General features: G+C 44.8%; 1 protein-coding gene across 2 annotated transcripts in view; it reads right to left on the bottom strand.

Moving 5' to 3' along the window:
* ROR2 (receptor tyrosine kinase like orphan receptor 2) overlaps nucleotides 1-2086 on the bottom strand; it is a 169515-nt gene extending 167429 nt beyond the window's left edge. Inside the window, exon 1 of one of the 2 annotated variants that reach the window (XM_081943265.1) lies at nucleotides 1774-2086. In XM_081943265.1, coding sequence (XP_081799391.1) covers nucleotides 1774-1843 — 70 coding nt within the window. In that variant the 5' untranslated portion in view covers nucleotides 1844-2086. Of the gene's footprint in view, nucleotides 1-1004; nucleotides 1205-1773 lie in introns of those variants that run through there. The other variant, XM_081943266.1, reaches the window with a different exon arrangement.
* Between the last annotated feature and the right edge of the window lie 20286 nt (nucleotides 2087-22372).

Below are 22372 nucleotides of genomic sequence, written 5' to 3'. Positions count from 1 at the left end.
ATTTATGTATTTATCAATGTATTTATTAAATATGGAAGCTTAGGAGCAAATTATTCCACTTTCAAATGATGAAGCATGCCATCTCTCCCAATAGAGTGCAAGGCAAACTAGGGTAGTCCTGGAAGAGTTCTAGAAGGTGACCATGCATAGAATGATTTACACTAGGGATCAAAGGATGGCCCAATAGCACCTTTTTGCCTGCTTCATGTCACAGGAAGGCAAAGAAGATGCGAGAGACACCAAATGTAAGACTTGTTTAATCTCTCAAGGAACACCACTTTTTCACAGTTGAATGCCCAATCAGGCAACTGCCTTTGCGAGTACTGTTAAGTCTTCCACCGGAGTCTCTAACACACTTAAGACTTCCCCCCCCCCCTTGTTCTCATAAATCTTACTGCTATTAAAGGAGGAAAAAAAGAGAAAGAGATGCCGGATGAACTGGCCACAGCAGTCAGCCCGCCACTCCGCTATGGCGCAAGGTCAGATGTTAATAGGGCCGCTTGTATTCAGGTTCTCTAAACAATCGCAAAGCTTGTTGAACCGAGTCCTAATGTTTCCTGAGCCCGAAAGTTTTGGTCCAGCCAGGGAGTGCACAGGAAATAGGATTCTCCTCCCCAAAAAACAAAGGGGGAGAGCAACCAAACAAGCCACTCCAACTCAGGCAAATTTCCCTTGGTAGTTTCCTGGTTTGCCTCTGGCTTCACTCAACACCGATTAACCACACTCAGCTGGAAAGAGAGGCAGCAGAAGTGTTTATTGAAACAAAGAAGTAGACATCCCCCTTCCTTTAAGGGGGGAGCTGGTCATAACCCCCCTGCCATTGAGAAACAGTGTAGTCAAAGGAGGGGGGGTTGTTCTTTGTATTTCTCCACCCACTTCTCCAGCAAAAAAAAAAAAAAGGGGGGGGGGAAACCCTGCTATCCCTAGTAGCCATTTCACTTCAGAGTAGAGTCGGGTGGGAGAAAAACTTTTCCACCCCTCGTGTCTGATCTAAAGGGAGTAACCTTTTCCTTATCTTCCACACTGAGGCTTAAAATTGTTAAGGCGAGGATGGCGCGGCAGTGGTGTTACAAGCTCCACTACACAGTTCCCAACACGACGATGGCATTGTAAAGGAGCCTCCGGCATTCGATCTGGCAAATGGAAGGAGGGAACAATCTTCATGGTCTCTTCAGGACAGTTTCCCCCCCCCTTGAAACCGCGGGAAAAAGGACTCCCGAGGCCATTTAGTCCTTACGAGAATTAACCAAGACCGCTGGCGAACCCCCAAAAGCGTTGCGAAGGCGAGTCTAGATGCACGCAGCTCCTCAGGGTTCGGGATGGCTTATTACTTCTGAGTAAGCCTGCAAAGGCTAGAATTCCTCCCAGAGAAAAGCCCCCGCGCTTCCAAGGCGCGTTTAGTCCCCAGCGAAGGCTGTTCGTAGTCAGAGAATCGGCAGGGCAAGCCCATCGCTTCGGCATGCTCAGGAAAGGGCAGAGATGAAGACATCTCTTGTCCCCGGCACAAGGCTGGCTTAAGAGAGACTCTCACTCTCGGGGGGGGGGGGAGTGATGGGAGTTACGGAGGGGCCCTTCCTCTCCCGCCCCCGAAGGCTCCCTTTCCATCTGGGTGCAAACACCACGTTCAATAGTTTGCTTTCAAGTGGGCTCAGCCCGTGTGCAAATCTCCTCTTGCAACCCTCGCTTGCTCTGGGGATGAAGAGTAGCGAGCGGCTGCGAGGCGGTGCTCAACCCTCGCACGCCCTGAGCCGTCGGAGCTGCTTTCGGGCTTACCTGCCGCGATCAGAGGAAGAAGCCTGGACGCTGCCAGCAGGACTAAGAAGGCGGCGCTGGCTGCGCCCATGCTGGCGCCGGCCAAGAACGAGGGACAAGGGGGCCGCGGCCGCCGGTGCACAAAGAGGTCTTTGTGGCCTCGCTCGCGTCTCCTCTGGGCTAACTGGCGGCGAAGGCGGCGGCAACGGCGGCGGACTGGAGTTTCACGACGAGGTTGCCTGTCCGACCAGCCCCCGCTGGCTCCTGGCTGAGGGAGGAGCTGCCGCTCCGCCTTCTCCGAGCGGGATCCGCGCCCTGCAACTGGCCGCGGCGGGCGAGGGGAAGCGGGAGCTGAGGCCGCCTGGTGGGCGCGGACGTCCCTTCACGCTGACCAGCCTCTTGCTCGGGCTACCCTGCAGCCCGCCGGCCGACCAGATGACTGACCTGCAGTCCCAAAGCGAAAGGAAAGCGGGCGGGCGGGCGGAGGGGGCGCTCCCTTCTTTTGGCAGCCCCCGTCCGGCGAAGGAAAGGGCGGCAGAAAGGCCGGCCTGGCCCCGGGCGCTGTGCCGGACCTCGGACTTTTTGCTGATAGCGGGAATGAAAATTGGAATGACATCCAGGTATAAAACCACAAGGTCCCTTTTTCCTATATATAATTTTATATTGTAGTCTAGTGAATAGTTGCAGCTTTCTGGACACTGACTCCAGATTTGTTAGGAAATCCCAACCAGTAAAGAAGAAATAATCAATACTACTGAAGAAGATCATTTGTTTATATGACCTTCTCTTGAGTCAGAAATTCAGAAATAAGAAACAAGAATATATTGAAATAGTACCCCATAATATTTTGGTTTGCATCCAGAGTTTCTCTGCTATGAATGGAATGGCTTCTTCCATTTTAACTTATTCTTCCCTCTAAGGATTATCTTCTCGGACAGATTATTACATACCTGGGGGAGACTAGGGATCAGTCAAAAAGCCTTCTGCCTTTTTGGCTTATGTTCATGCTTCTAGATTTTTCCAGCACATTATCAATCATGTTCTATCCAATCAAATTACTGGCCAGTTCTTTAATTGCCAATTTGAAATTCATTTTGAAATCATGACATACTGACTTCAATCCTCTGATAACATAAACTAAATTTTAAGGTTTGCTTAATTCCTAGTAAACTGAAATGAAAAGCTATTTATGTATTAAAAGGGAAAATAGGATGCTGCAAGTATAGCAATTCATGAGATTCAATGTTCTCATATGAAACTTTTTTCTTTATAGATGTTATATTTTATTGCTTAATAAAAACCCTGGTTACTATAGATTTGGATAAAAAATAATAGGGAGCTTTAAGCATCAACAAGCTTTTTTTCAGATTAACTAAATAAAGTAGGGAGAAGGCAAACTGTTCATTCATTCTAAATATTAAATGAAAATTAATATTAATATTAAATTTCATTTAATATTTAGAATGAATGAGCGATAATATATAAGAGACCCTAAAGCCTCAGTTTTACAGAAACCTGAGGGAAGGTTTGTCTGTTAAAGGACATGTCCGTTAAATCTAAATGTATGTGATATATGTACATTCATCATCCCCAAAAGTTCCTTTTGCCTGACAGTCAATCCATACAAAACATTATGATTTTCCATCAGAGAATATCCATTTGATATACTGTAGATTACATATATTTTCCTAAATTATATAAAATTTACATGCAGACTCTAAATGTTAGTTTTATAAGTCTGTGGGACAGAATAGTAAGGCAGAAATATTAACTACCTAAATATGCACAGAAAAAATGCACAGTAGGATATGAATGTGTTTAAAAACAAGGTCATAGGCATTGTGTAGCAAACAGCTCAGCAATGTTGAGGTGGGGGGGAGAAGAAACAAAATGTTTAAAGGGTCTTGTAGCCCATTAATCTTGTCTAGAGGAAAATATGTCCATTGATAAGTTTTTGTTAGTTTTAGCTGCAACCTGAACATCTATGTCACTTTTAAGTAAAGTGATCAAAAACCAATTGCTCTTTCTAACAAACTGTCCAGATTGATTATAGCAGTAATACACAGTCTAAGATCAGATTGTCCCAGAGAACATGAGCCTTTCTCGAAAACACAGGGGATTACATTTCACTCAATTCAGTGTTAAAAGTAAATTGAGTAACGTTACCCAGTGAGGGACTAAAATTCTTTCTGATTGGCCTTTGAAATTTGCAAAACATTTCAAGAGTGATTTATTGCAGTTGTCAAAGTCATTTGGAAAAGAACCCAAACAGTATGTAGCCTTCTTATTAGGGATATTCTGTCTTGTATACATGTGAAGAAGTCTCAAAGAATTTTAGTTTTCATGTTCCATAAAACATGAAAACACTCTTAGTACACTTTGTAAGGGGGCTGGGCTACAAAACCTTTTGCCACAAAGGATTGCTCTTCTCCAAATTTCCCAATAACTTGGAGAAAACCTTTAATCGCAGTACATTTTTTCCCCAGTTGCCTAAGAGCCATTTGACTGATATACAACTTGTTTCTATGTATGGTCCTTCTCATGTTCTGTATGTGACTGCACTGCATGACAGAAAGAAAAAGAACATCTAAAAGCTGCTGGGGGCAAGGAGAAGGAGAATCAAGGAGAGAACTTTAAGAGTTTTTTTCCAGGCACTACCCAGCCTAACTTAGGTGACCTGAAAAATAAATGGTGTATGATGATAAGTCTATCTAGCAACATTGGGAACAGTGTTTCGCTAGCTTTCAGTTTACATATCCTTGGGTTCGTTTCCAGAATTCCTCAAGGAAGTGAGGGTAGAGACAGAGTGTTGCCTAAGTAGCCACTTGCCCTACATAAAAAGCAAATTACAGGCATGTCTTCCTTCTCTCCCATGCCACCACCCACAATTCAACTTTCTATATATTGTAAGCACAGCAGCATGGTTGATGGAAGGTTAGATAAATGTTATCCAAAAAGTTCTTATCTGCCATTTAGGTAGGGATGGATTAACACCAAAATGGGTTGGAGTGGAAGGGAGAGAATGACACCTTGATGTATACATTTTGAGAGGTGAACATAGAAATTAAGTCATAGAAGTATGTAAGATAACACACAAAGGAAACAGAAGTGGACTGGTGGAGGTAGATGAAGTTCTGAGCAATAGGAAGGGAAACATTGAATGCATCATCCAGGAATTAATGTAGGATCATCACAGTACAGGATGAATGAAGAATCTGACAGAATTACATTTAAAAACTAGCAGTCATAATAAGCAGGAAGACATGAAACAGGAAAGTCCTTATCACAGTTTCTAAAGGAGCAGGGTTGCCTTGTGATTGTATTAATGAAGGATTAACAAAGCCATCCAAAGTGCAGCAAATCAGAGAAGGGGAAGTGTTCCAAAATTGGAAACATTCATCAAGCAGTGCAAATTTCCTCACAGCACAAGGAAGATTGCAGGTCATCTCCTGGAAAGACTTTTTGTGAAGCATGCATGGATTGATTAGGAGGAGCCCGAGAAGAAAAGACTCCATTGTGTAGGTTTACTTTCTAAGAAACTGTAACTCCAAAATTACAATAGCATCTTTATGCAGATGAGGAAACTATTTCAAGAACCAATTCTCTTTGATTTGAGCACTAAAACTCAAACACCCCACATGTTGGACAAATGTTTACAAACTTATATGAACCACGCAGGATCATGTTACAAAATGCATGTGATTTTTAAAAATTGTACTGACTGAACTGCATTTTGCAAATCAAGACAGCAGTGAGGACAATAAAGAGATCCAACAATTTTCATTATTTTCCTGTTTTCAGAAGATGAACATGCAAAATGAGAAGCAAAATTAATTTCCCTCCTTCCTTGAAAAAAATGCACTCTTGTAAAAACCTGATAGAAGGATTGTGCTTATTAATGCAAACTTTAATTGATTTGTACATAGTTATGTGCAAAGTTTCTGAATTAAAACATTTGAAAATAAAATCTGCAATATATGTCTTGAGATTTACATAACAAGACAAACAGTCCCATTTTTCATTTAGTTCCAAGAACACTCTGTCAAAGAACAAGGAAAGCATTTTCAGGAAAACATGAACTACATATGATCACTTATCCTATTAAATCACAAAAATCTTGGATTCAAGAACATTAAGGCATTCCTTATGTAAGCATTTACTACTGCAATGAATTGTCAGAGGGAGACCTCTTTATGTTTCTCTTCTGAAATCAAAATAATAAATAACACATGATTAAAACATAATAAGCTTTCCATATGTTCTAAAAAACATTTGCTGTTATTTTGTTTTCAGTACTTTGGGAAGGGGGAAACTTTACTGGGAGAAGAGAAAGTTTTCTGCACTGTTGGGTCTCTTCTTATTTGGGGCTACATTGCTATATTGAGCTACTTCCAAGCTACTCTTAAATCTGTTAAACTCATGAAGGATAAGGGGGAAAGAGGAGGAGGAACTACACAAGTAATAATATCTTTTTCTATCTACAGTACATTAAAGTTACATGGTTTTTAATTTATTTACGCCATGCCCTTGAATAATTTTCTTATCTCTTCATGCATAAAAAATGTAAGGAGGTTTTGTCCTTGTTTTATATTCAACTCCCCCCCCTCCTTACAATTGTATAAAATCATAAAGCTTGCCTGCTGGATTGGACCCTGGCCTATCTAGTCCTGCAACCTGCCCTCTCAGTGGTCAATCACTAGTGTCCTAGCAGTATAAAATACAGTGTAAAAAACTTATTACTATTAACACACAGCCTTCTATTCCTACCACCAAGGCTTACTGAAATAAAAACTTACGCTGCATGCAGAACATGTTTAGACTTAGCGCTTGGCAGAAAACCAGAAAACTTTTTTTTCCACACACCAAGAGACACACTGAGAACACTGTTCTATAAATTTGGCATAAGAGATACCATTGTTAAGAAATAACAACAGGCAAATCAATCACACTGTGTGTCTGTGTCTCTGCGTGTGTAAAACCAGTTGCTCTCTTAAGCAAAGAATTGTATTTTAATTTTTTTCTTTTCAGCTTCTAAAAGTCTTGGTACAGTAGGATGACATTATATACTGTATGGTAGCTGCAAAGGTGTTATATTTTCTGCGACTCCAGGTTAGGAACTAAAAAGACTGCAGATTTTGCGCTTCCAGGCCACATCTTGATATAGCAAAACACACTTTCTTTTTCTTTGAATTCAGAGAAAGGACCATTAACACTTTAGATAAAGTCCTGGAGGGTTTGGCCAGATCAGATCTCCTCCACTGACATCAGATCTTCCTCCTTCTGCACATCTTTGCAACTGAGATATAGATTTTTGTGGCATTTTAAAGTCAAAGATACTCATCTCTATGTAAGCTTTCCAAGGCTGCACTCCATTTCTTTGCACAAATACTGTTAAAAATATATTCCTGTAAAAAAAGTGGGGGTGGAGTGGGGGAGATACCTCTAAAAGCCTCTTCCTATTTCTAAGTCTGATACTGTTTTTCCTACTACATTGAGGGGAGATCATTCAGCAGTATCAAACATGTGCTTTGCACATCCTTTCATGTAGCAATTAATTTACAGTTTCCAAGCTGCTCACAGGTCTGGGAGAAATCTCTGTTTGAGAGCCAAGTCTATTGATTAAAAAAATGCATGTGCAGACCACCCTCCTCAACAAATGGTGCATGGAGATGGTGTAGAGGAGGGCCAGGGGAGTTAAAAAGATGATAAACATTTTAATTCCCCTGGCCTTCCTATACATCAGGCCTGTCAAACTGGTGGCCTACAGGCCCATGCAGGCCACACCCTGGCCAGTGCAGGCCTCGGCCACCCCAGCTCCACAAAGGCAAAAAAATATCCTGATACGTTGCGATACAACCCGATATGCCATGATACTGCCCGTGATGCAATCAGATTTGATACCCCTGCTCTACATCAATCCTCATCGCCATTGCAAGCAAATAACTTTTTCTGTTCAAATATATTGTGCAGAAATATAGTTAACTACAGTATATCTGTCTGTAAATGAAGTTAGGGATGAAACCTGGAGTGTTGCTGTCCATTATTAAATAAATTTATATTAATTCTTGTCTCTCTAGGAGAGTATACCAAACTCATCTTTTTTTAATTTTCCCTCATATCAACCCTAAGTTGAGCTAAGATATAACGCATTTTTCAGAGTATAAGACGCACCTTTTCCCCTCAAAATCTGGGTGTGTCTTAGATACTGAATACAGCATTTTTTGCCTCCTGAAACCACACACCCTTCACCAAAATGGCCATGCAGCACCTTTAGGAGGCTTTCAGAGTGCTCCTGGGGGCTGGGGAGGGCAGAAATGAGCAAAAAATGGGAGTGCAAAAACTTTTTTTTAAATTTGCCTCTTCAAAACCTTGGTGCATCTTATACTCCCAAAAATGCGGTACTTAATCCAAAATCACCTAGTCTGTTTCCATGGCTGAGGATGAACTTGACTCTAGGTGGATTCACTCTTAGCTTAACAGCTTAATCACTGCACACACAGGCCAGAAGCATGAATGACTCGACTTTGTACAAGGAAACTTTGGATGTTCATCTGATGTTCATATTGTGCAGAGCTATCACATTACCCTCTCAGAATCCATGCTTTGTTATTACAGTGAAGAGTAAAACATATACATTCCTGGGGGCTAGGGGAATAATAATAGAGGCTTACAAAAGAGCAAACAGCTTCTGGGCTGCTTAATCTATTCTTTCACATCTTTAGAATGCAAGCTTAAGATTTTTAAACATCTGGTCACAAAAAATTGTTTGCTTTCCATTTGATGAAACAAGATCTAGTCAAAGATTTGTTTGCAAGGCCATCTGTAAAAAATATGACTGATGCAAGGAGTCACAAATTGTAGATACAAGTGCCACTAAGTTCAGGGGGACTTATTTTCAAGCATGCATGCTTAGGAAATTGTGGCCTAATGATTAAAAGTCTTTGATCATCTTCGTGTTTAACTATGTGCTATTTAATAACAATAAGTTGACTTTTCTTTCAAAATGTTGTTGAGAGCTGGTCTTGCTAAGGCTTTAGTTCATCAATTTTCGATGGCTGCATAATTGCTTCTAGATTCCTAGGGAAGTTATTTTTGTTCCACGCACTAAACCTGTAACAAAATTAACTGGTTTTTAAGGACCCTACCCTTTCAACAAATATTATGCAGGTACAGGTGCTGATGTTAATCTGGAGACAATTAAAAGTTCACAGTTGGAACAAATGCCTAACTTTGCCTCTTCACTTTGCTGACTCTAACTTGCTTCACTGGAATTTGAAGACTTTGTGTGTGGATTTCCAATTCTATGAACTTCTAGAGATAGAATAGAATAGAATAACAGAGTTGGAAGGGACCTTGGAGGTCTTCTAGACCAATCCCCTGCTTATGCAGAAACCCTATACCATTTCAGACAAATGGTTATCTTGTTTTTTACTATTCTCTCTTACAAGTGTGGGTGGTATTTACCGTTCTTTGTCAGCATAATGCTCCATGCTTGGATAAAGTGGACTGTAACCTGCTATTATTGTCACCTTTATCAAGTAGATCAGACCAAGTCACAGACCCTGTTAGGCCAAAAGCTACTTTTGTTAAAACAGTTATACAGCAGTGGTGGGATACGACCGGGACGCCCCAGTAGGGGCGTACCAGTGCTTGCTGGTAGCACCAGGTACTGTTCCGGTACAATGCTCCAGAAGGCCCACCCACCTGCCTGCTCTCCTTACCTTTATTTGAGCTGACCGGGGCATTTGCGCACTCACACGGGGCATACGGCGCCTGTGTGACGCTTGGCCAAGGAGCTGGAGCATTATGGGTGGTGAGTACGCATGTGTGTGCTGCGCATGTGCACTTGGTGGACGCCCGGCCCCGTTGCAGCGTACCGGTTGTAACAGGAGCAGGAACCCACCACTGTTATACAGGTAGTCCTCATTTAGCAACCACAATTGGAACCACCAACTGAGCTGTTAAGCAAAGTGGTTGCTAAGTGAAACATGATTTTACAATCTTACTTCAACTTTTTTTTATAGATCTACAAAGGTCTTAAATGAGAAGACTGGTTGCTAAGTTACTTTTTCATCACTATCATAACTGCAAATAAGCCAGTCACTAAATGTAATAACATGTAAGATACAGAAATACATGTAATAACAGAATCTTATCAGTTTAAATATGCTACCTTTCTTGCCTCTTTTATTTTTCTGATAACTGCAGCAAGAGGAAGGTTTATGCCTTTTGACAAACAACAAATTTTGGCCTGGGGTTAAGTTTTGTTCATCTGATTGTTGCCTTGTAGCAGATCTTCCTTCTGTCTTCCAAGACCATCCTTTTTATTCACTACAATTATGTTGCAATAAGTTGCCTTCACTTGTCCCAAAGAATGAAAGTACTGTTCAGTACAGGAAATTAAGGTAAAGTCTTCATTTAAAGGTGTTCTTTGTTGTTGCAAATGGCAACTTTATGAGTACAAAATTGCATTCAAGGCATAAGTTACAAAGCATAGGTGGTATTCAGCAGGTTCTGACCAGTTCTGGAGAACCAGTAGTGGAAAATTTGAGCAGTTCGGAGAACCAGAAAATACCACCTCTGACTGGTCCCGCTCCCATCTCTTCTCTGCCTCCCAAGCCCCAGCTGATCAGGAGGAAATGGGGTTTTTGCAGTAATCTTTCCCTGGAATGGGGTGTGAATGGAGATTTTCCTTCCCCTACCACGACCACCAACCCATGCCATGCCCACAGAACCGGTAGTAAAAAAATGTGAATGTTACAAAGCAATTCAGTCCTTCATTTCCAGTGCAAAGCCCCGAGAACCAGTAGTGGTTAAATGGGAAGGCTCTGAATTCCGCTCCTCTCTTAGGCATGGAAACCAGTCATTCTTTTTCAGCCCAATCCCTTCACCGGAATGTGGTTTTTGTTATGGGAAAAATAGGAAGAGGAAAAATGATGTGCCCTGCCTTGAGCTGAACAAAATTAAAAGTGAGATATGTATCTAATAAGGAAAAAAAAACCCATTCTCCATTACCAACCATTTACAATAGTACCATAAATATATACAGTAGATTGAAAGACCTGAGTATCTCCAGTATTGTATATTCCCGGAGTGGCATAACACTGTAAATATTGTAGAAGGCTTGTAAGGCATTGTGTAAAAATCCAGTGGGATGTGACCTTATTCTTAAAGTAGAAATGGAAACTTTTTTTTTACTGCTGACTTCAACTCAGTAAGTTGTGGTGAAATCAATCATGATGTGGAAAGGCAGGCCTCCCTTATGTTGCTATTAAAATCTCAAAATAGGACAGGGCAAGGAAAAGATTTTGCTCAGAGGAGTGTCTCATCCTTGACTATACAGGTTTCTTGGTCAAAACTCAGGTACCAGTATATATATTTTTTGAAGATAAAAGCAAAACAAAAGAGGAGGTGCAATATTTTATTTTATTTCATTTTTCTGCAACTTACGTTTGCAGACTATGAATCACTTTACAAGATTATTCAGGAAAAAAATAGCTTAGATATGGTAACAAAGCTCTTTGCACTCTTTGGTTAGGGAACAGAAGAAAATCTGACAGTAGTAGAATATATTTTTGAAAGCGTGTACTGGAAGAAAATGCAATGTAGCCTAGTCTGATTTAGCCTAATCTCTTTCTCTGCACACCTATTTAGAAGTCAGTTCAACTGCATTAAGAGGAGTCTAATTGCAACCAAGTTGCTTTTACAATTTCTGAAATTTAGGCTACTAATTTATAAATTGGAATGTACCGTATGATAATTAGCATGAATTAAGTTGTTGGACATCCATATTGTGGAAACCATTTAGCATTTTACTTTATGTTGCACATAAAGTAAACCAGCATTAGACTGAAGTTATGCAGTTCCTTTCCTTGAGAGGCAATGGTACCCAACTAGGATCTAGCCTCTAGTTCTTCAAAAGTTGCACAAAATAATCTTTCTTAATGGAAAACAAGAGGAAAACACAAATAAAAACTTATTTAGGTATGAATCTTTTTCTCTTCCTTAAGAGAACTTTTCTTCATGCTTTTGAGAAGGAATGATCAATCTAAAGCCCACATTGTACTCTTTCTTAGATGATGCTGAGATGCTGAAAGGTGGTGGCTCAGTGGCTAAGAGGCTGAGCTTGTCAATCAGAAAGGTCGGCAGTTCGGCAGTTTGAATCCCTAGCGACGCCTAATAGAGTGAGTTCCCGTTACTTGTCCCAGCTTCTGCCAACCTAGCAATTCGAAAGCATGTAAAATTCAAGTACAAAAATAGGAACCATCTTTGGTGGGAAGATAACAGCATTCTGGCACCTTCGGCATTTAGTCATGCCGGCCACATGACCACGGCGATGTCTTCAGATAGTGCTGGCTCTTTGCCTTTGAAACAGAGATGAGCACAGCCCCCTAGAGTCGAGAATGACTAGCACATATGTGCGAGGGGAGAACCTAGAGCCATGATGGCGAACCTATAGCACACGTGCCACAGGTGACACGCAGAGCCATTTCTTAGGGCACTTGAAGCATTGCCCTGTCATCTCCAGTGCGCATACGCACTAGCCAGCTGACTTTGGCCTTCATTTTTGGCCCTCCAGAGCCTCCAGAGGGCAAAAAACAACCCAACAAACAAACCAAAAGTTCAGGAACGGACTTCCAGTTTGCATGTTGGGTTGTGCTTTGCAACAGCCACAGGGTCGGAGGGAGGCGTAGCTCAAGCTCTCTGGGATGGGTAAGCAAATGTTGGGAGGCAAAGGGGAGTTAGAAGAGAGAGAGCTGGGCAGGAGCCACAGGCGGGAGGCAGCCGAGGGGGCGGAGATCCTGACTTGCACGCAGGAACAAGGGCGCCTTTAGGCTTGCCTTTAGGCTTGCAGCTTTCTCAGCGCCGTTGCAAACCACGGCGGCCCCGATGCCCAGCACCTTCCATCTACAGCAGCTGCACCCCGCCGCCTTTGGTGGCAACAGAGGCAACCGCTTTTGTTGGTGGGGTGGCTTGTGACACCCCCCCCCCCGACCAGGCCAAGAGCAGCTGACCTGCAAGAGTGCCGTTTCTCGCCATCATTTGCAGGGCTAAAAAGCTGCTTGAAACAGTCTCTCCCACCCCAGCTTGTCTGTCTCTTTAATTCACGCCTCTTTGTCTCCCCCTGAAATGACGTCATCCTCAGTAGAAAGCAATTGGGAAAGGTGTGTGCGTGTTTCGGGGTGGGGGAAATAAGGTTAGGAGGAAGAATAGAGGCTTCTCGGCTCGCTCTCACTTCCCGGATAGCAGAGGTTCCTGTGTTGGGATGCCCTGCCTTTTCCTCCCTGAACTGATGCTGGAGGGTGGAAATCTGATGTCTGTTCAGAGGCTGATGAGCCCAGGAGCAGCACACCCATGAAGCCCAGCTGAGCGGAGGGACACAGAGTCCGGGAGGCGAGAGCAAGCCAAAATGCCTCCGTTCTTCCTCTTTATCTTATTCTTTCTCTCTCTCTCTCTCTCTCTCTCTCTCTCTCTCTCTCTCTCTCTCACGCACACTCTCACACACACACACCCTTTCCCAATTTCTTTGTCCCCCTCTGGCCCTTTAGGCAAAGAGGTGCGATTTAAAGAGACAGGCGAGCTGGGGGAGGCAGCTGGGAAGGGAAGCAGCAATAGCCCTGGCACATATTCCTCCTCGCCCATCGTGGCTGCCAGGGCTTCTCCTTCATAATGGGCTCCAGGAGGAGGAGGGAACCCCATCTCCCCCATTGGGAGCTCTGCCAGAAAAGTCATCCGGGAGGCGAGAGTGAACACACACACTCCCTCCCTCTTTCTCAAGTCCACGGAGGGAGATTTCCTTCAGAATCAAAATGGCTGGTGGGACTCCTCAGCCCAGCGCTGCTCCTTCCATGGACTTGAGGGGAAAGAAAGCCCCCTTTTCCCCCTTCTTAAATTGCAGTATGCCTGGAGAGCGAGAGGGAGGGAGGAAGATCGCATGCCACCTCCAATTAGTTCTCCAAGCTCAGTTTCTTGCTGCCATGGCCAGCGCTTCATGCCTGGCTGATACGTGAGTAACCGCGGCATTTGAGAGAAGAAACACATACAGTCCAAGGGAGCCAGAGAGAGAGAGTGTGTGCCTGCCCTTTCCCCTCAAGTCCATGGAGGGAGATTTCCTCCTTCACAATGAAAATGTCCGGTGGAGCGCCTCATCCCAGCGTTGCTCCCATGTCAAACAGGGGAAACACACACCCCGCCGGGCCGATCTCTCATTCCCCCCTCCCTAGGGAACTTGTTTCCCCACCGCACACCCTTTCTGCACCGGTGCAAGGCACTGGGCATCAGGGTCATTGCACCCGCAACCGCCCGCCGGCTATCAGGGAGACCACCGGTGCTACCAGGTGCCTCCCAGTGCAGGTCAGCCATGGTTGGCTGGGCCGGAGGGTCACGAGGCTTCAGGCCAGGACCGCATGAGCACGGCTGCCCCACCTGCGGGTGTGAGTGGAAGGTGCTGGAAGCCTCCGGAGGGCCTCCGGGGGAGTGGAGGGGGGACGTTTTTACTCCTAGAAATCCGCTGGAGCTTGGGAAGGGTGAAAAAATGGGACCATCACGCACCAAAAGTAGGGAGGAGGGTGGGGGTCGCACACGGATGTGCGGGGGTGGTAGTTGCATGCACATGTGCATGGGGGTCTGCATGCATAGGATTATGGATGTGGCACGCACGCCCATGACCCCCCCTGCCCTCCCCCTCCGGCTTTTGGCACGCAATGCCAAAAAGGTTCGCCATCACTGACCTAGAGGATGCTTTATAGAGATTCCCAAGAAAACTGTGTTTTATTCTCTCTATTGCATAACTGTTTTAGGCATAGTACATATAATCTCACAGTTTCTTCATATTGTTTTCTTCTCTAATCTTCTCCCAAGTCCTTCTTCTTTACATCTGCTACATTATATCCTTGGATTTGTAGTACCAAAGACAAAATACCACATATTACTCCTAATCTCTATTTTACAGCCTCCAGAAAATTCCCAGTTTATGACACTGAAATCTGATGGCAAAATGGCTTCTTTCTTTCTCTTATTGACTTGCTTCTTTCTCTTTTACTCCATCACTTTTTCTCCCTCCTATGTACCAATTTGCTACTTAATTTCTTTCAGCTTCTTTGGTAGCTAGCTTCAGATTCCAATGCTCATATGTGCTTGGAAGCAAGCCACATCCAAAAACTTGGAAACTAATTATGCCTTACTGGTTTAGAATCTGTTCATCTCCTATGGGACTTTTGCTGCTTCTACTTTGTGGTAATTTTAAATCTAAATGGTATGTAGCAATAACTAACAAATTGTTTCATATTGGTGTATCCCTTCTTAAATATGAATTTCAATAAAGCCCTGGAGCTTACTAAACAAAGATAGCAAGATATTGAAATTAGCATAATTTAGCAGCAGCCCCCACTGGGTATCATTACTTTAATGGCAAATTTAACCTGCAGGCTATTTTTCTGTAAAACAAAACTTAAAATTGATATATTAGTAACAGAAACTTCAATATGCATTTTGACTCTTAAAAATCCTCCAATCCATTAGACTTAGAATAACTTTATTGTCACTTTAAATGTACACTAATCAGCATACATTAAAATGAAATTTTGTGGCATCTAAGGGTCATCACTTCCAATATACACTACATAAACATGACCAATATTAAATAAATAAAAATTATGCATATACCCACATATATTATTTGACACAGAGAAACAACAGAGTCTAGTTTGGATGTATACATGCAGTGGTGGGATCTTGTTCGTTGATTTTGTGCTTTGCTCTGCATGCATGTGCAGTTTTAACAAAACTTATCTTCTATGTTACTTCTGGGTAGTAACACAGCTGAGGTATGGCAATCCACTCTGGTAGGCGAATCAGTTGAGAGGATAATAGGGGAAGGAGGCCCACCTGATTGTTAGAGCGAACCAGTTCGCTCCCCAGCTAATTGTCAGAGCTACTGGTTCACCAGAACCAGTCCGAACTGGCCTGAACTGGCTGAATCCCATCCCTGTACACCAGTGACGTGCAGTCAGGTGAGGCAAGTGAGGCACAGCCTCACCACTCTCATCATGAAAAAAAAAAGTAAAAGGAAAAAGCTGAGCTAGTTGCTGCCTCATCGTGGATGACTCTGCTTAACCTCACTGGTGCTCTCCCTCCCCAGGCCCCCATTCATTTCTCTCTCACACACACACAGCTGGATAAAACTATATAAAAATCTAGCCCAGCTTCACTGATTACAAGTTTGAAAAGGCAACGTGGCTCCACCTGCAATCAAACTACACTTGGGGAGGGAGAGCACAAGCGAGCACTGAGGAGACCACAGGAGGAGGCAGGAAGCCAGGCAAAGAGCCATGCTGTAGTACACACACTTCCCCCCAGCCTCTTTCTTTTGGAAGGCTCGGCTCGGCTCCCCTCCGGCTTCTCTGCCTCTCCTCTCACCCCAGCCTGCCAGCAGGAGGTGGTGGGTGGGCTTTATTGTGTTCCAGGCATTTCCCACCCAGACAGCAGGCTGCATTTGCAATGGTGGAGGTGTTTGGGAAAGGCAGCAGGGGAATGGGGGGGGGGGATGGCAGAGGAGCTGCTTTCAAGCCACTGGAAAAGATATCCAATCCAACTTTTGTGTGTGTGTGGGTTGTTTGAGAGTGAGTGAGAGAGGGAAGGGGTAGGAGAGATAGTCCAATCCAACTTCTGTGTGTGTGTGTGTGTGTGTGTGTGTGTGTGTGTGTGTGTGTTGAGAAAGGGGGAGGAAGGGAGAGAGGGAGGAAGGAGGGGAAGGAGAAGAAAAAGAAAAAGAAAGAAGGAGCAAAGGAGAAAAACAAATGCTGTCGCTTTAAATTGGAACTGAGCATGCCTGGCTGTGGAATTCTGGGAGTTGAAGTCCACAAGTCTAAAAATATTTGAAACTCAGCACTGTGTCAGTGCCTCACCAGTCATAAACCTCACCACACGTCACTGCTGTACACATTTACATGATGAGAAAAATCAATCTTGTGAATTTACCAGACGGATTGCCAAAAAATTAAAGTAAAAAAGTTGGCTTCCAGGCTAAACACAGGTAGCAGAGAAGGAAGAGAATAAGAATCCCAAGGCTGCCATTGAAAAGATCTAATTTCACCAAGTCAATTTTTTATCAGTGGCAGGACATGAAAGTGATATTTCATTGATTATCCCAATGAATAAGCAGACTCATTTGAAATCACATTGTAATTAGAAGGATTTACTTTGCTGGGGGTTGAGATCTAATGAGCTTCCAATGTAACTTATGACAATGCAGAAGACAACTGAATCCATGATCTTTTATAAAAACAAAATTCTTATTTATAGTGATTAAAATGTAATTCTTTGTGTTAATTAGAACATACATTTCTTTCAACCACAAGCCATATTAGAGTCCAATGTAGTGTTAAGACTTTGAATTAAGATTGAGGACAGCCAAGTTCAACTCCAAACTCCATCAAGAAAGCTTACTTTGGTCTCTTTACTAACCTTACCTCATCACGTTACCTGTTAAATTAAAAAAAAATGAATGGTTGATTACTTTTAAGACAATGTGTATGATTGTGACTTAGAGATGGTTTTATGCCTCACTTCTTGACAAAAATGCAGCCCCCTCATCATGGTTCAAATCTTGGCAATTTTCTCTTTGGAACAGTAAGATCAGTTGCCTTGTTATAGTAATAGCCTCCTCTGATTTCAGGGTCTTTTCTTCTGATTATGAAAGAACTAATACTCATAATTAGCTCATCCTTTGCTACCGTATGTCCAGTCAATGGGTGAATCTCAATGGTAGTTTAATAACCATCTTGGCACTATTTGAAATAAAGAAGGTACAATTGAGACGCTCCAGAATAATACTGAGTCTTCACTTCGTAATTTGGGTTAATTTTTTTGGGGAGCCTTTATGCAGATGTTAATATAAAGAAGGCAAAGTAGAGCTCTGAGAAATCCTGAGACCAAGAGGCTGATCAGTAGTCCAAAGCTATTTTCTCTGAATAGAATATGACCAAAATAATTAAAAACAGCTCCTCCCATACTGTTTAAGCACTAGTTTATTTTTAAGTATGATCTCTTGCTGTTTCAGTCATGCACTACTTTGTCTTGGGATCTATAGAACCATTTGTAAAATTCATCTTAGAATAAAATAACTTTAAGAAGAGCAGCGTGCAAACAAAAACACACTTGTAGAAAACTTTTTTGGAACCTTAAGCACACTTTTTTTTAAAAAAGGTAGTAGATTTCTGTCAGAGGATTTAATAAAATCTGAATTCAGAGTACAGAATAAGAGTACACGAATGGAAGAATTTCATTCTCTGGATTACAATAAAATGGAAAAATGACTCAGCGATTTGTGTTCATAGAAGAAAACCACATTGTAGATTTGCTGACTTTTTACCACTTTAAATGGTTTCTTCACCCAGCCAAAAAGCAAAAAAATAATCCTAAGGATTTTAGTTTGTCAAAGCCTTCAAAAACTCTTGGAAAACTGAGTCCTGGAAATCCCCTTGTTGAAAAAATCTCGCCTCATTTCTGGCTCGATAGTTTCACAACAACCAAACATACTTTCTCTCTAAATAGTATTTCTAATGTGGAAATATTTGCATTTTACCAGTGCTCAGATTGCAAGACTTTGTGGAATTTACGAGTAGCCTTTTCCATCTCCAGAAATTACTGATCCAAGAAACATTCAACTTTGGTCAATTGACAGTTGGTCTTACCTGAACTGTTATTTTAAGAGTTGTTTGCAGGATCGTCCAGAGATGCTGTTATCACAGCCAATTGGCCTCGAAACTGGGTTGAAGCTGAAGCCACGCCTCTGAGCTCCCCCTTCTGACTCCAGTTTCAATGCAGTATGCGCTCCCGAGATCCTGAAAACAAGACACAAAGGAGACACCTCCACCCCCAATGCTGTCTAACTCAACCTAGGGTGGGAACTGAATGATCCTGCAAACAACTCTTAAAATAACAGATCAGGTAAGACAACTGTCATTTTCCAGAGTGAGTTTGCAGATGGTCCAGAGATGGGACATACCCAAGATACCATACCATAGGGTGGGCCGTCATTAATCAGACAGGACCTGCTGTAGGACCCTGCAGCCGAACGCCGCATCAGAGGATGCGAAAGCATCCAGCCTATAGTGCCGGATAAATGGCAACGGGGAGGCCCAAGTCACTGCCCTGCAGATATCTTCTATAGGAGCCTGGCTGGCCCAGGGAGCAGATGTGGCCGCGCTCCTTGTGGAGTGTGCCGTGATACTGGCCAGTGCCAGCCAATTCTGCACCTCATAGGTGAGGGCAATGGCCAGGCAAATCCAACGACTAAGGATGGAAGGGGAAACCCTCTTCCCTAGGGAAGAGGGCTGAAGCATACAAATAGAACCTCAGATCTCCGGAATTCAGCGGTCCACTTCAAATAAATCCGCAATGCCCATCTTACATCTAAGCGGTGCCACCTGTGCTCTAGCTCTCTGACCGGGTCTGGACAGAAGTCCGGAAGAACCACCTCCTGTGCCCGGTGGAAAACCGAATTAACCTTAGGCAAGAATGCTGGGTTGAGGCGAAGCACTGCCCTGTTGCTGTGGAACACGCATAGATCCTCCCTGGAAGAAAGGGCCCCCAGCTCGGAAACATGCCTAGCCAAGGTGATCGCCACCAAGAACACCACCTTACACATGAGAAGCTTCCGGCTGACCATCCATAGTGGTTCAAAGGGCTCGGCCATGAGGGCCCATAGCACCAAGGGAAAGTGCCATGTGGGAAACCTATGAACAGGCGGGGGACACAAGTGAGCCGCTCCCTTGAGAAATCTTTTAACTAAGGACAAACGAGTCAGGGTAGTGGGACCCTCCCCAGGGATCACCATGGCTAGGGCCACCAGCTGCCTCCTAACAGCAAGACCTGTGCAGACCTACGATAAAAAGGTGTGGTCCTCTGCTCCGCCTTCTTAGCCGAGGTCGGTAGCACCTTCTTCTTGTTCTTGTCCTCCACCAGGATTGGATCAAGGGAAGTCCCAAATAGGGAACCCCCTATGTAGGGCATGGAAGCCAGTTGCCACTTCGCCTTGTTGCCTGCATGCCAGCCCCGGAGCCACAGGAGGTGACGAGACATGATGGACAATGCCATAGCCCTGGAAGCAAACTTCATAGCATTTCAGCCGAAAACTGAGCAACTTCCACTAACTAGTTTAGATCCTGGTGCAGACAAACGTCCTCCAGTGGAATATGCGCCTGGATCTGCTCCATCCAAAGAATGGCCATGTGATTGAAGAATAACGCAGAGGCCGCCACCTTAATGGCCCAAGCCGATGACTGGAAGCTCTTTCTGAGGATCATCTCCGCCTTTCTGTCGTCTGCTTTCAGGTTGTCCGCCACATCCTTGGGTACAAGCGAGGCTGGAGTAGCCAAGGCCACCACAGGAGGATCCATGGAGGGCATCTGCAATGCTTGGGAGAAATCTGGTTTGATATTATAAAGCTGTCTGTCATTACTACCCGGAGTAGGGAAGGGCCCAGGAGTGTCCCACTGCTTTTGTACTACCTCTAGGAATAAATGAGGAGCAGGGATCTCCTCCTTAGCAGTTTTGGGCTCAGAAAAAAATGGAGCCTGGGGCTTCTTCGCTGGCTCCCCTTCCTTAGCCACCTTGCCGCCCCCCCGCCCCCCCAACTGCGCAGTGGCATGCACCTTGCACAGGAGGGATCAGAACAAGGTTGGAGGGAACAACCCCGTGAACGCGGGGGTTCAGGCTCCGGAACCTCCTCATCCTCAGAGAGATCTGGGTCCCGCTGCACCTTCTCCCCCATGACTGACCCTTCACTAGCTAGGGATGGGGACCCAGGGCAGCAGACCACCTGGGCATATGCCTGTGGGGAAGTGATCCTGGGAGCCCTGACCTCGCCCTGAGAAGCAGGACATGGCCCCTGTCACTGCAGGCCTGCAGCAACATCAGAGACGATTGCTCTTTCGATGAGGTTCTGAAGGCCAGCACGCAGATCCTCCATATCCAAAGAGTCCCAGCTAGAGCCCTCTGAGGCCTGACTGCGACTGGGCAAGGGTGCCAGGCTAGGCCTGGAGGAGGCCCTGCTTCCAGGCTGGGCTCCTTGAGAATCTAACTCAGCCTGAGTCTCTGCCTAGTCCTGGTCCTCCATAGAGAGAGAAGAAGGGAAACCTCCCAAAAAAACTCCCTCAAGGAATCTGGTGAATCAGGAGGGAATTTCTGTCTCAAGGCGCCCCCAGGGGTGATCTGGATCTGGACCTGGGCAGGGTGGGACTGATCTTATCCTGCAGGGCCCTCAATCTCTCAGCCCTGGAGAAGGTTTTGGTTAGGGCCCCGTGCCTCCTTTGTTCATCCCTCTGGGAAGCCCGGGAGGGGCGAGAGGGATCTGGAGCTGAAAGCGTCCTGGAGGAGGCAGTGGGACACTGCCTGGAGGAAGTCCCCTCCCCAGAGAATATTGGAGAAGGAGACCTGTCCGCCATTGCTGCCTCTACTTACGACCACTCCTCACGCTTCCGTTGCTGATCCACTTCAGCAGCTGCAGCAGGTCTTCAGTCCCCTCGCAGTTCGCTCTGATTTGAATTTGCTGCAGTTGGTGCGCTCTGGGGCTGCTGCAGCTTCCCAGGGAATCTGCTGCCACCACGCACCTTCCCAGCCACTTCCACAGCTTCCTGTGATGCCATAAACTTCGCACTCTTCTCTGTGCTGTCTCCACTCTCTGCAGGCAGGCTAGCGGTCCGTTTGAGGCTTTAGGGGCTGTCAGGTTGGAAACCAGAACCCATTAGCCCCAAAGCCGATCTCCAGGCTCAAGGCACCACGTGGCTGCCAGCTAAAAATAGCCGCTGGAACAACAAACAAGACTTCGGAGCCTCCAAGTCTTGCGTTTCCAACCCCAGGCAGCTGGAAAAACTGCAGCCACCACCAGGGTCTTACCATGTTTCCCCCGAAAATATGACCTATCCTGAATCTAAAGCCTTGCCACATATTTCGGGTGGGCAAAAATATTAGCTCCCCCCCAAAAAAATAAGCTCCCTGGACAACCTCCCCTCCAGCCAGGCAGAGCACCGCTCGCCAACCTAGCGGTATCCCAAGGCACCAAGCCTTGGAATGAGGTGGGGGGCAAAGGCGCTCACATTGCTTGGTGCTTTCGGGATACCACTAAGTTGCCCGCTGCTTGGGTTTTTTTTTTTTTTTTTGCGGCTTTCAAAGTACGGAAGACGGATGCCGCTCTGGGAGTACGCTCTATGGTTGTGGGCTGCAGAGCGTACTACCATAGAGCATACTCCCAGAGTGGCATCCATCATCCGTTGCGGCTTCCAAAGCACGGAGGTAGTATACCGCTCTGGGAGTAGGCTCTATGGTTGTACACTACAACCATAGTGGCATCCATCCTCCGTGCTTTGAAAGCCACAAAAAAAAACCCAAGCGGTGGGCAGCACCAGCAGTGGAGATGCCCTGGCTCTGCAGGTACTGTAGAGTTAGCCAAGGGCATTGTGAGCCTGCGAGTCGCATAAGCGGGGAGCGGAAAAGCTGCTCGCGCAACCCCCCTTTCCAGCCATGCAGAGCCCCATTCACTCACCTAGAGGCATTCCGAAAGCGTCGAGCTGTGGGAGGCGGAGGGCGTCGAACAGGCATTCGCGTTGCTTGGTGCCTT

Source organism: Natrix helvetica, assembly GCF_964273705.1.
Source record: "Natrix helvetica genome assembly, chromosome: 2".
In the NCBI taxonomy this organism is placed as follows: Eukaryota; Metazoa; Chordata; class Lepidosauria; order Squamata; family Natricidae; genus Natrix; species Natrix helvetica.
The sequence above is the reverse complement of the archived record's forward strand: the minus strand, read 5'-3'. Positions and strand labels throughout refer to the sequence as shown.